Source organism: Ahaetulla prasina, chromosome 4 (assembly GCF_028640845.1).
Source record: "Ahaetulla prasina isolate Xishuangbanna chromosome 4, ASM2864084v1, whole genome shotgun sequence".
In the NCBI taxonomy this organism is placed as follows: Eukaryota; Metazoa; Chordata; class Lepidosauria; order Squamata; family Colubridae; genus Ahaetulla; species Ahaetulla prasina.
The window spans coordinates 7,260,420-7,274,455 of NC_080542.1; the positions used below are offsets into that span (position 1 = coordinate 7,260,420).

At 42.2% G+C, this 14,036-nt stretch overlaps 1 protein-coding gene across 1 annotated transcript; it reads left to right on the forward strand.

Moving 5' to 3' along the window:
* The first annotated feature begins 2,363 nt into the window (after window positions 1–2,363).
* LOC131196962 (vomeronasal type-2 receptor 26-like) lies at window positions 2,364–11,853 on the forward strand. The gene is made up of 3 exons (XM_058180483.1): window positions 2,364–2,967; window positions 8,083–8,277; window positions 10,949–11,853. The coding sequence occupies exons 1-3, from the start codon at window positions 2,364–2,366 to the stop codon at window positions 11,851–11,853; spliced, it is 1,704 nt and encodes a 567-aa protein (XP_058036466.1).
* Window positions 11,854–14,036: the final 2,183 nt, after the last annotated feature.

The window sequence follows — 14,036 nt, forward strand, 5'->3', positions numbered from 1 at the left end:
CGGGAGCCACAGGGTCAAACTCATCCCAGACAATATCACCAAGACCGCCCTCAGATGCCCCATCTGAATCGCCGCAATTTTGGTCCAGACCGTCTTGAAGCTGAACGATTTTATCGTATAGATAACCGTTAAACTCCTCGGCACGTCCCTGCAACGGGTCTTCCCGCTCCCCCTGGTGAAGGAGGGAGTGGGTCACCCGAAACAGGGCGGCCGGGCGGTTATCTGCCAACGCAATGAGGGAGGAGGCGTAGCAACGCCTCGCATCCCTCAGTGCCACTAGGTAGGTTCTAGTATAGGACCTAACTAGTGTCCGATCAGCCTCTAAATGGCTAGACCTCCAAGAGCTCTCTAGGCGTCTTCTCCGGCGTTTCATCCCCCTCAGCTCCTCGGAGAACCAGGGAGCCAGTTGGGATCTGCGCCGGGTCAGAGGCCGCAGAGGCACGACACGGTCTAAGGCCCCAGCTGCAGCCCGTTCCCAGGCTGCGGCTAGTTCCTCCGCCGTGCCGTGGGCCAGACCCTCAGGAAATGGCCCAAGCTCCGTCCGGAACCTCTCCGGGTCCATCAGGCGCCTGGGACGGAACCACCGTAACGGTTCCGTCTCCCTGCGGTGTTGAGTAGCGGTCAGAAAGTCCAGGCGAAGGAGAGAGTGATCTGACCATGACAAAGGTTCTGTGACTACATCTCTCAAATCCAGATCCTTCAACCACTGACCAGAGATAAAAAAGTTCAGAGTGTCATTAACAATGGAAAATGTGGGGGGGGGGGGGAAGGGGAAAATTACAAGTTGATTGATTGCCATTGTACTGAAATAAGGGTAGAATTAAACAAGTTGGAATGGTGTAAAGTCGGGGCTGCTCGGTAACCACTCCCGAAGGGAAAGGGTAAGGAAAGAGGAGTAAAGAAGGAAGAAAGTAGGTAGGTAGGTAGGTAGGTAGGAAAGAAGGGAGGGAGAAGAAAGGATAGGAGGAGAAGAAGGAGGAGAAGATAGAGGGTTAGAAAGGATGGTAGTGAGAAGTGGGAAAGAGGAGGGGAAATAGAAAAGCGAGGAGAAGGATGGTGGGGAAAGTCGAAGAAGGATGAGAAGGGTAGAAAGGATTAAGGGAGGGAGTGGCGGTCGAGTAGCCCGGATTGAGCATAATTTGAGTATAGGATCGATTGTTGTATAAGTGATTGTATTGTATACTGGTCAAATTGTGGGAATTATTATGGGGAAAAAAATAAAAAAAATTTGTCCTAAAAAAAACAACAATGGAAAATGGAAGCCCATGAAAGGGAACAGCTTGGGGAAAAATGTATTATTTATTTATTTTATTTTATTTTATTTATTAATTTAGGGCCGCGGTGTGGCTCAGGCTGTAAGAAGCCTGTTATTAAACACAGCTGCTTGCAATTACTGCAGGCTCGAGTCCCACCAGGCCCAAGGTTGACTTAGCCTTCCATCCTTTATAAGGTAGGTAAAATGAGGACCCAGATTGTTGGCTGGGCAATAAGTTGACTTTGTATATAAATATACAAATAGGATGAAACTATTGCCTTACACAATGTAAGCCGCCCTGAGTCTTCGGAGAAGGGTGGGATATAAATGTAAATAAATTTTTAAAAAAATTATATACCGCCCTTCTCCCAAGGACTCAGGGCGGTTTACAGCCAGGTAAAAACAGATTTCACAAAAAATTAAAAAAACATTTTAAAAATCTGATTCAATTAGGCCGAAAGCAAGTTAAAACTATAATAAAACCATAATAAAACCCACGTTAAAATTACATTAGGCCAACCCTGCGCGATAAAACAGAAAGGTCTTTAACTCACGTCGAAAGGTCCGGACCCCCTGGGGGTCGCCAGACGACATTGTCTGACTGATGGCACCCTGAGGAGACCCTTCCTATGTGAGTGCACAGGTCGATTTGAGGCTATTGGTGGCAGCAGGTGGTCCCGTAAATACCCCGGTCCTATGCCATGGAGCACTTTAAAGGTGGTAACCAACACCTTGAATTGCACCCGGAAGACCACCGGAAGCCTGTGCAGCTTGCGCAGGAGAGATGTTACATGGGAGCCTCGAGTTGCTCCCACTATTACCCACGCGGCCACATTCTGGACCAGTTGGAGCTTCCGGGTGTTCTTCAAGGGGAGCCCCATGTACAGAGCATTACAGTAGTCCAGGCGGGAAGTGAAGAGAGCATGAGTGACTGTGCATAGGGAATCCCGGTCTAGAAAGGGACGCAACTGGCGTATGCATCGGCAAGTTCTTTAAGAAACAATGCCTTTCTCAGATTAGTAGAGACATGCCAACGATAAGCAACCAACTGCACATTGTATTTTAGCTCGCTTATGGCTCATTTGCTCCCAAGAAGCAAGGGACAAAGATGGCTGCTACTTTTTACCGCATGGCTCCCAATGAAAGCCTTCAGGTTGCGGGGATTATCCAGTTGCTGAAGCACTTTGGATGGACGTGGATTGGCCTCTTAATTCTGGATGGGGACAGCGGAGACAATTTCCTCCACGTTCTGGACCCGCTTCTTTCTGAGAACAGGATCTGCGCCGCCTTTGTGGAGAGGTTTCCTAAGCAATCCTTTTATTTCGTTTTTAAAGGCCATACAATGCAGTGGCTGGCTATTTATTTGCTCGACGCCAAAGTCAACACCTTCGTCTTCTACGGGGAAAGCAACACCGCGATGCTCCTGTTTCTATTCATGAGATATATAGACGACAGCCTTGGAAAGCTGTGGATTTTGACCGCTCAAGTAGACCTCACATTAACAAATGCTCATCGACCTTCAGATCTGCAATTGTTCGACGGAGCTATTTCCTTTGCCATACACTCCAACGCGCTGCCAAGGTTTGATGAATTCCTTTGGGCCATCAAGCCATTACAGACCCAACGAGATAGTTTGTTCAAAGAGTTCTGGGAACAAAGCTTTGATTGCTCCTTTTCAGGAAGTAATAAACCGGTGGAAAATGATGCAGCATGTACTGGGAGGGAAGATCTAAAAATGCTTCCTACCCATTTATTTGAAATAACTGGCCACAGCTACAGCATCTATAATGCAGTCTACGCAATAGCACATGCTTTTCATGGCATGGATTTACTTAGGTCTAAATACAAAAGAGTAGCAGAGAGTACAAGGGATGGCCTTCAAAATCAAGACATCTGGAAGGTAATAACTTTTGAATCAAAGATTCCATTGCAAGGAACAGATTGGAACAATTAGTACCATGTTTGAGCTTCTCTCTCAAATTAGTGAGGAGGTATGAAGTGTGTGTGTGTGTGTGTGTGTGTGTGTGTGTGTGTGTGTAAGTCTTTCGTTGTTCGGGTTTTCTCCCATGTAAAATTGGAAGTGTCTTGGCGACGTTTCAACGAAGTCTCATTCGTCATCTTCAGGCTGGTGTTTACTGACTGCTTTGTGCTTCTAGGAGCAATGTGTGATCACAGCTGTTTTTTCCTTTTAACTGCTAGTGGGGGTTTGAACTGATCAGTTCGAACTGATCAGTTCAAACCCCACTAGCAGTTAAAAGGAAGAAACAGCTGCGATCACACATTGCTCCTAGAAGCATGAAGCAGTAAACATCAGCCTGAAGATGACGAATGAGACTCCGCCGAAACATCGCCAAGACACTTCCAATTTTACACGGGAGAAAACCCGAACAACCACAGATCTACATACAAACACCCATGGAAACCTCAGAATATATATATATGTAGGTCTTTGGTTATTCGGGTTTTTTCCCGCGTAAAATTGGAAGTGTCTTGGCAACGTTTTGACAAAGTCTCATTCGTCATCTTCAGGCTTCAGCTTCGTGCTTCTGGGAGCAATGTGTGATTGCAGCTGTTTCTTCCTTTTTAACTGCTAGTGGGGGTTTGAACTGATTTGGTGGGAGCTTGGCTGTGCTCTGATTGGATGGGGTTTTTTGTGCCCTGATTGGCTGGGGGTGTGTCCTGTTTGGGTGGGGGCTTGGTTGTGCTCAGATTAGTCTCAGTTGCAGGGGGATTTGAGCTGGTGAGCTGCACTGCTGCTGTTTGGCTTCGTGGTCGTGGTCGTGCTACATCTTCATAGTGGGTGTCAGTCTGCTGCATGTATGGATTGGAGGGGTTTGAAATGGCTAATGTTGCAGCTGCGGTCTGGCTTCTGGTCCTTGGTCGTGCTTCCTGATCAGTGTGGGTTTGGGTCTGCTTTCTGGGTGGATGTGTGGTGGTGACATCCTGTGTGGACCTCGTGAGTGTGGGTCTGGTGTCATTCCTCGTGTTAAGGACTCGTTTGTCAATAAGGGCGAGTTTCCAAATGGCTGGTAGGTGGGAGGTATCATCTCATTTGTTCATGCTGTGTGGGCGTTTTTCTATCTCGATGGTTTCTACATAGAAGTGCCTACTATCCCTGTCCTAATGTTCCCTTTTATTTGTATTCCTTTTATGTAATCAATTCATGCTTATACTGATATATATTATCTAATACATACTTGACAAAATAAATAGATAGATAGATAGATAGATAGATAGATAGATAGATAGATAGATAGATAGAAGAGAATAGAATAGAATAGAATTTATTGGCCAAGTGTGATTGGACACACAAGGAATTTGTCTTGGTGTATATGCTCTCAGAGTACATAAAAGAAAAGATACGTTCATCAAGGTACAACATTTACAACACAATTGATGGTCAATATATCAATATAAATCATAAGGATTGCCAGCAACAAGTTATAGTCATACAGTCATAAGTGGAAAGAGATTGGTGATGGGAACTATGAAACGATTAATAGTAGTGCAGATTCAGTAAATAGTCTGACAGTGTTGAGGGAATTATTTGTTTAGCAGAGTGATGGCCTTCGGGAAAAAACTGTTCTTGTGTCTAGTTGTTCTGGTGTGCAGTGCTCTATAGCGTCGTTTTGAGGGTAGGAGTTGAAACAGTTTAGAATAGAATAGAATTTTTTATGTCCAGGATGCGAGGGATCTGCAAATATTTTCACGGCTCTCTTCTTGATTCGTGCAGTATACAGGTCCTCAATGGAAGGCAGGTTGGTAGCAATTATTTTTTCTGCAGTTCTAATTATCCTCTGAAATCTGTGTTTTTCTTGTTGGGTTGCAGAACCGAACCAGACAGTTATAGAGGTGCAAATGACAGACTCAATAATTCCTCTGTAGAACTGGATCAGCAGCTCCTTGGGCAGTTTGAGCTTACTGAGTTGGCGCAGAAAGAACATTCTTTGTTGTCCTTTTTTAATGATGTTTTTGATGTTAGCTGTCCATTTGAGATCTTGCGATATGATAGAACCCAGAAATTTGAAGGTTTCTACTGTTGATACTGTGTTGTCAAGTATTGTGAGAGGTGGAAGTATGGAAGGGTTTCTCCTAAAGTCTACCACCGTTTCTACGGTTTTGAGTGTGTTCAGTTCCAGATTGTTTTGGTTGCACCACAAGGCTAGTCGTTCGACCTCTTGTCTATATGCGGATTTGTCATTGTCTCGAATGAGACCAATCACTGTTGTGTCATTTGCGAACTTCAGTAGCTTAACAGATGGATCATAGATAGATAGATAGATAGATAAAGTAACATACGTCCCATTTTTGTCTCTTTTGTGGAAACCCATAATTATAATTTGCATCAGGGTTCAGTGAGACCATTTATGTTTTTCTTTTTTTATTCCCATAAATCGACCCTCTCTTTTTGTGGCAGCCCCTTAGATATTGGAAGGTTGCTATCATGTCATACCTAGTCCTTCTTTTCATTAAACATTGCAATTCCTGCAATATTCTTTGTATGTTTCAATCCCCTAATCATCATCTTTGTTGCTCTTCTCTGTACTCTTTCTAGGGTCTCACATCTTTTTTATATTGTAGCAACCGAAACTGGATGCAATATTCCAACGGTGATGTCACCAATAAAGTGTTATTAACACTTTATGTACTCTTGATTCTATCCCCTTATTCATGCAACCTAGGACCACATTCTACCACAAATCCATTGTTTCCTCTTTTTTATTCCTTCTTCTTTTTATTTAGCTTCATTGGTTTCTGCAAGGCCTTTCATTCAATAATTCACTTGGAGAAACTGTGTCCATCGACCACCATGGAGAAGTGCTTTATGGATTCGGTATTACAAATGTGGTCATGTTTCCAAACAATTCATACCGCAAAGTGAAAATCGGAAAGATGGATCCCAAAGCACTTGATGGAGATGAATTCGTGATTCATGAAGATTTAATTGTGTGGCCCAAATATTTTAAGAGGGTATGGATTTTGAGAGATTTTATTATTTGGGATGAAAGATTTGGAGATAAGTTTCATTGAGCAGCTGTCTTTCAGATCCTTTAATCAGTTAAAATGAACTACTGTATTTTTCGAAGTATAAGATGCACCTTTCCCCCCCCCCAAAAAAAGGATAAAAATCTGGGTGCACTGCCCAGCTTCTCAAATGGAGGTTTCAGAGGCTGAAAAAACCATCAGAAACAAAACTTCAGAAAAGAAGCCCCCAAATAGAGCTTCAGAAAAGAAGCCCCCAAACAAAGCTTCAGAGGCTTTTTTTCTGAAGCTCTGTTTTGGAGGCTTTCAGAGGCAGAAAAAAGTATTTTTTTGAAACAGAGTTTCAGAGGCAGGAAAAAAAGCAAAAAAAAAAAAAAAGCACAGAGCTCACAACTAAGGAACCTGTTGCTAAAATTCACCTCTGGGAACAGCTGATTGGCAGTATTCCAGGAAGCGGATCCACCTGCCAATCAGCTTTTTTCTTATTTTCCTCCCCAAAAACTAAGGTGCATCTTATACTCTGAAAAATATTATTCTGTGTTCAAAGTATAGCTGTTTTATCCTATTCTGGGGTAATTATAATTGGGAATAATTTAGAGGGTTTTTGGAGGTGAGTGGATGATGGAAAACTTTGCTGTTACCCCCGTCTCTAGAAAAAATGAAATAAAATTCAGAGATAAAAAAAATTATTAAAAATAATTGAGTAGAATATCCTTCTTTATTTATTGATTAGCCCTTGAGCCATATCAAAATGCAAAGTTCCAGAAACAAATTATTACTAAAATGTGATAAAAGCAGCTTAAAATGGAATTGGAATAAAATACGATTTAAAATGAAATCGGAATAAAATACAGTCTAAAATGAAATTGGAATAGAGTTCAATAATTTAAGATATAGCTCAAATATGATAACATTATATTTCGATGTCACCCCTGGAATCTACCCCAATCAATCCCACATATAAAGATCTCAACTGAATCATTTTGCTTAAGTACTGTGCTGTGTTAAATGTTATTTTCAGATTCCGGCCGCACGTAAGGGAAGTTGTTTTGATATGGTTATCCCAATGGCTCATTCGTTTGGTATATAGACCAAGGCACCTATCTCTCACCCTCTTATACGGACAACAATCAAATAGAAATATCAGAAGTACTCCCACCCAGGGGTGGGCTTCAAAAATCTCAGCAACAGGTTCGCTGCCCCGTTGCTGGGTGGGCGTGGCCATTGCGAGTGTAGGCTAGTCGGCCTCCTGCATCACGGCGGGGGGGAGGCGTTTTTTGCCCTCCCCAGGCTCCGGATGTTCTCCTGGAGCCTCCGGGAGGGCGGAAATGGCCCAATTCCGGCCCTCCAGAACTTCTGGTAGGCCCCTTTTTCACCCTCGCAGAGCCTCCGCGCAAGCCTTATACTTACCTGACATCTAAAACGGGCCGCATGGAGACTCCTGGGAGGGGTGGGGAGAGGTGGGCAGGGCCAACCAGCCGTGGGATTTGGGGGTTCACCGAACTGGGCAGAATCCTAGCTAGAGGATCGCCCACACCCATGTGAACCCTCAGAAGTCCACTCCTTTTTTTGGACAGGCCATGAACCATTTGCGAACCAGTGCGCTGACAAATTTCGTATAGCCTGGCTTCGTTGCGTTTCACAGAGCAAAGCCCTGAATCCCTTGGGAGATAGGGCGGTATAAAAATGTGATTAAATAAATAAATAAATAAATAAATAAAGTCTCTAACTTAATTGTTGGTGTAATAATGGTGTAATAAGTGAAATAAGTGACTCCTAATGTCACGGGTGGGGAAAGAACAGATTTTACGATTCCTTTGATTTCTGCTACTTGGTTTGTGCAGGTAGATTACAGGACAGTCCAGTATTACTTCAAACTTCAGTCCTGATTTCCATCCTGGTTTATCAACAGGTCTTGCCCCGTTCAGTCTGTAATGACCCCTGTCCTGCTGGCTATCAGAAAAAAAAGAAAGAAGGCGAGAAATTTTGCTGCTATGATTGTGATCCATGTTCTGATGGGAAGATCTCAAACATGTTGGGTAAATTATTCTACTCTACTCTACTCTATTCAACTTTGCCTATTTCACTCTACCATATTCTACTCTACTCTACTCTACTCTACTCTACTCTACTCTACTCTACTCTACTCTACTCTACTCTACTCTACTCTACTCTACTCTACTCTACTCTACTCTACTCTACTCTACTCTACTCTATTCAACTTTGTCTTATTCCACTCTACCATATTCTACTCTACTCTATTCAACTTTGCCTATTCCACTCTACCATATTCTACTCTACTCTACTCTACTCTATTCAACTTTGTCTTATTCCACTCTACCATATTCTACTCTACTCTACTCTATTCAACTTTGCCTATTCCACTCTACCATATTCTACTCTACTCTACTCTACTCTACTCTACTCTACTCTACTCTACTCTACTCTATTCAACTTTGTCTTATTCCACCCACCATATTCTACTCTACTCTATTCAACTTGTCTTATTCCACTCTACCATATTCTACTCTACTCTACTCTACTCTACTCTACTCTACTCTACTCTACTCTACTCAACTTTGTCTTATTCCACTCTACCATATTCTACTCTACTCTACTCTATTCAACTTTGCCTATTCCACTCTACCATATTCTACTCTACTCTACTCTACTCTACCCTACTCTACTCTACTCTATTCAACTTTGTCTTATTCCACTCTACCATATTCTACTCTACTCTACTCTATTCAACTTTGCCTATTCCACTCTACCATATTCTACTCTACTCTACTCTACTCTACTCTACTCTACTCTACTCTACTCTACTCTACTCTATTCAACTTTGTCTTATTCCACTCTACCATATTCTACTCTACTCTATTCAACTTTGCCTATTCCACTCTACCATATTCTACTCTACTCTACTCTACTCTACTCTACTCTACTCTACTCTACTCTACTCAACTTTGTCTTATTCCACTCTACCATATTCTACTCTACTCTACTCTATTCAACTTTGCCTATTCCACTCTACCATATTCTACTCTACTCTACTCTACTCTACTCTACTCTACTCTACTCTACTCTACTCTACTCTACTCTACTCTACTCTATTCAACTTTGTCTTATTCCACTCTACCATATTCTACTCTACTCTACTCTATGCTATGCTGCGCTACGCTACTCTATGCTACTCTTCTATTCTATCTACCCCTACACTCAACTCTACTTTACCCTACCCTATTCTACTTTATCCTATTTCCTCTACTCTACTCTCTGATATATTATTTTGTTTCAGTGCAAAATTGACCAGATAGTAAATACCCCTGATTTTATTTATATATGTAGCTGATTTATTTGCTTCATTGATTCTCATAAGATTTTACATGCATAAAATTGTACAGTAAAACATAGACAAGGTTTCAGTCACACCATAGTGACCACATTCTTGGTCTTTTGGAACAAGGTGAGCCTCTGGTGGCTCAACAGCCTAAGACAGTCTGTTATTAACATAGCTGCTTGCAATTACTGCAAGTTCAAGTCCCACCAGGCCCAAGGTTGACTCAACCTTCCATCCTTTATAAGGTAGGTAAAATGAGGACCCAGATTGTTGGGGGCAATTAGGTTGACTTTGTATATAATATACAAATGGATGAAGACTATTGCTTAACACAGTGTAAGCCGCCCTGAGTCTTCGGAGAAGGATGGGATATAAATGCAAATAAAAAAAAATGTGAACACTCCCACTTATATGCATCCATGGGATGGGTCTTTAGGAAGCTTGCGGGATACATCCAGGGTGGTGCCTCCTGACTATGATCACTAACAGAGAAGATTCTCTCTCCAATAAATTACACTTAGGTATCATATAATGATCTAATCAGGTCTTTTTCAAGCTTAGCTTTCAGAGGTGTGGATGTCAAATCCCAAAATTCCCAGCCAAAATTCTGAGAATTGAAGTCCAAAGTTCTTAAAATGGCAACGTTTCAAAAAAACATTTATATAATCTAATTCTTGTGGTCTGCCAGCAGCCTGTGGAGCTGGCAGTGGAGTCGGACAGTGAAGAGGCTGGGAAGGACAATGGGTCAGTCCTGGAGTCAGGGGAAAGCCCAGTTGAAGGCTCTATGTTGGAGGCAGAGTTGGGGCCAGGGCCATCTGGGAGTTATGCGAGGACTCCGGAGCCTCCAGAGGTGGACAGCAGAGACGCAGAGGAACAGGAGGAGCCTGTTCCTAGTGCATGCATGCAAAGAGCTGCCAGAAGGCAAGAGCAGCTAAAGCAAAAAGGATGACTCAGGAGTAAGGCCAGGAGATGATTAGCCTCTCCCATAAGGCTTAAAGGAACAGCAACGGCTTTTGGGTTTTTTGTAGGAAAGCAATGTTGCTACAATTTTTTCTTGTTGGGGTCTCCTGTTTCTGAACTTCGTGGGCTTCTTGCCAAGAAAAGCCTTTGGCAGGGTGCCAAAGAAGACAAAGGTTTGTGATAAGGCCGAAGGACTTCTTTTTGGATTTAATTTGTACTAAGCTGAGAATGAAGTAATTCTCAGCTGTTCTAATAAAATATGTTTGTTTAGGACTAATTGTGTCTGGTAATAACTACTTGGGCCTAGGTCACAACACTCATCTATAAATGTATAAGTTGTATATAACTTGATGCTCCGTCAGTCATGAAGGTTAGATTCCATACCTCGTTGGTTTTTCTCTTATTTGCAGACACGATTGCCTGTTTTGAATGTCCAGAAGATCAATATGCAAGCAAGAACAAAGTTCGATGCATCCCAAAAACCATAACATTTCTATCTTATGAAGAACCTTTGGGGATCAGTTTAGTTGTGGTTGCTGTTTTATTTTCAGTCATGACCATATTCATACTTGGAATATTTATCAAGTATAAAGACACCCCTATTGTTAAAGCAAACAACAAGGACCTCACTTACAGTCTCCTCCTCTCTCTTCTGCTTTGCTTCCTCTGCTCTTTCCTTTTCCTGGGAAAACCTCTCAAACTAATTTGCTTCCTCCGACAATCCGTGTTTGGCCTTATCTTCTCTGTGGCCATTTCTTCTGTGTTGGCCAAAACCATCATGGTCATTGCAGCTTTCATGGCCACCAAACCAGGATCTGGGATGAGAAAATGGTTGGGGAAAAAACTTTTCTTCTTAATTGTTTTTTCTGGGTCTTTCATTCAAGCAGGCATTTGTCTGGCATGGATGATCACTTCTCCCCCCTTTCCAGAACTTAACATGAAATCCATGGCTGAAGAGATCATAGCAGAATGTAACGAAGGGTCTGTTGTGATGTTTTATCTTGTCTTGGGCTACATGGGGTTTCTGTCTCTGATCAGCTTCATGGTGGCTTTCCTAGCTAGGAACCTGCCAGATACATTCAATGAAGCCAAGTTCATCACTTTCAGCATGCTGGTGTTTTGCTGTGTTTGGTTGTCTTTTGTTCCCACCTATTTGAGCACCAAAGGAAAGTATATGGTAGCCGTGGAGATCTTCTCCATCTTAGCTTCTAGTGCTGGTTTATTGGGATGCATCTTCTTCCCCAAATGCTACATTATTTTGCTGAGGCCTGAGCTCAACAGCAAAGAGCAACTTGTAAAGAAAAAACATTTCTGATTATTAAATTTTGGTTTTCCCTTGAGTTCCTTATATCTAGCTTTGCATTTCCTTTTGGTAATATTGCACAAGAATTCTGAGCATTCAGCTGTTTAACCACTTCAGAGGGATATGCCTCAGTGGTGAAATCATTTTTTATTACTACCGGTTCTGTTGGTGTGGCTTGGTGGGCATGGCAGGGGAAGGATACTGCAAGATCTCCCACCCCACTCCAGGGTAAGGATATTGCAAAATCTTCATTCCCACCCTACTCTGGGCCAGCCAGAGGTGGTATTTGCCAGTTCTCCAAACTACTCAAAATTTCCACCACCAGTTCTCCAGAACCTATCAGAACCTGTTGGATTTCACCCCGATACACCCCCAAAATGAACAAAATATTGCAGGGGCTAAATATATCTTCTTTCGAAAAGAGTTATAAATTCCTAAGGAAAATATGTTCAAGCAATACTGAAAACCATCAGGGTTTTGAAAAAGGTGGTGAATGGACAGATGAAAAAGAAAGAGTCCACCTTTTATATAAAGACAGGAGACTTTTATAAAGGAATTGTTTGAGGACAATTAACTTGCTTGTGTTTAATCTTGGATCCAATATATTCCAACTTAATAACTTAATTTATTGAATGAGAATTATCAGATTGACAGTTATTAAAAGCATCAAACCTTTTATATCTGTGTCTTTATTCCTTTATTATTTTTTACAAATAGCTCAAGATGGCAAACATATCCAACACACTTTGGATATTTGGGTTGTGAACCCATTTCATTGGGTTCACAACCCCTAGTGATCACAGAAAAGGAAGTGCAGGACCTATTTCACAGACAAAAGCCAGGAAAAGCTCCAGGCCCAGACAAGATAACTCCATCTTGCATAAAAGTCTGTGCTGACCAATTGGCCCCCATCTTCACCCATATTTTCAATAAATCACTAGAGATGTGTTATGTTCCTTCTTGCTTCAAAGGCTCTACCATCATCCCAGTGCCAAAGAAGCCCACCATCAAGGAACTGAATGACTACAGACCAGTTGCTTTAACATCTGTAGTCATGAAAACCTTTGAAAGGCTAGTGCTTTCCTACTTGAAAACCATCACGGATCCGCTGTTAGACCCCTTGCAATTTGCATACCGAGCAAATAGATCAACAGATGATGCTGTTAATATGGCTCTGCACCACATCCTACAACACCTTGAGTCTCCAAAGACCTATGTAAGGGTCCTTTTTGTAGACTTTAGTTCAGCATTCAATACCATCATTCCAGACATTCTTCTAACTAAGCTAAACCAGCTACAGGTATTGGAACAGACTTGTAAGTGGATCACAAGCTTCCTGACAAACAGGAAGCAGCAGATGAAGCTAAGCAATATCACATCAAATACCTGTACAATTAGCACAGGGCCCCCCCAAGGCTGTGTGCTCTCCCCACTTCTCTTCTCTCTGTATACCAATGACTGCATCTTCAATGATCCATCTGTTAAGCTACTGAAGTTCACAGATGACACAACAGTGATTGGTCTCATTCGAGACAATGACGAATCCGCATATAGACGAGAGGTCGAACGACTAGCCTTGTGGTGCAACCAAAACAATCTGGAACTGAACACACTCAAAACCGTAGAAATGGTGGTAGACTTTAGGAGAAACCCTTCCATACTTCCACCTCTCACAATACTAGACAACACAGTATTGACAGTAGAAACCTACAAATTTCTGGGTTCTATCATATCGCAAGATCTCAAATGGACAGCTAACATCAAAAATATCATTAAAAAAGGACAACAAAGAAGGTTCTTTCTGCGCCAACTCAGTAAGCTCAAACTGCCCAAGGAGTTTGCTGCTGATCCAGTTCTACAGAGGAATTATTGAGTCTGTCATTTACACCTCTATAACTGTCTGGTTCAGTTCTGCAACCCAACAAGAAAAACACAGACTTCAGAGGATAATTAGAACTGCAGAAAAAATAATTGCTACCAACCTGCCTTCCATTGAGGACCTGTATACTGCACGAATCAAGAAGAGGGCCGTGAAAATATTTACAGACCTCTCACATCCTGGACATAAACTGTTTCAACTCCTACCCTCAAAACAACGCTATAGAGCACTGCACACCAGAACAAGTAGACACAAGAACAGTTTTTTCCCAAAGGCCATCACTCTGCTAAACAAATAATTCCATCAACATTGTCAA

Bases quoted from the DNA above. Each gene is read 5' to 3' on its own strand.
- LOC131196962 (XM_058180483.1), top strand. From the start codon at position 2,364: ATGGCTGCTACTTTTTACCGCATGGCTCCCAATGAAAGCCTTCAGGTT. The intron at 2,968-8,082 runs GTACTGGGAGGG...TGGTTTGTGCAG, and splicing joins GGTGGAAAATGATGCAGCAT to GTAGATTACAGGACAGTCCA. The intron at 8,278-10,948 runs GTAAATTATTCT...TCTTATTTGCAG, and splicing joins GAAGATCTCAAACATGTTGG to ACACGATTGCCTGTTTTGAA.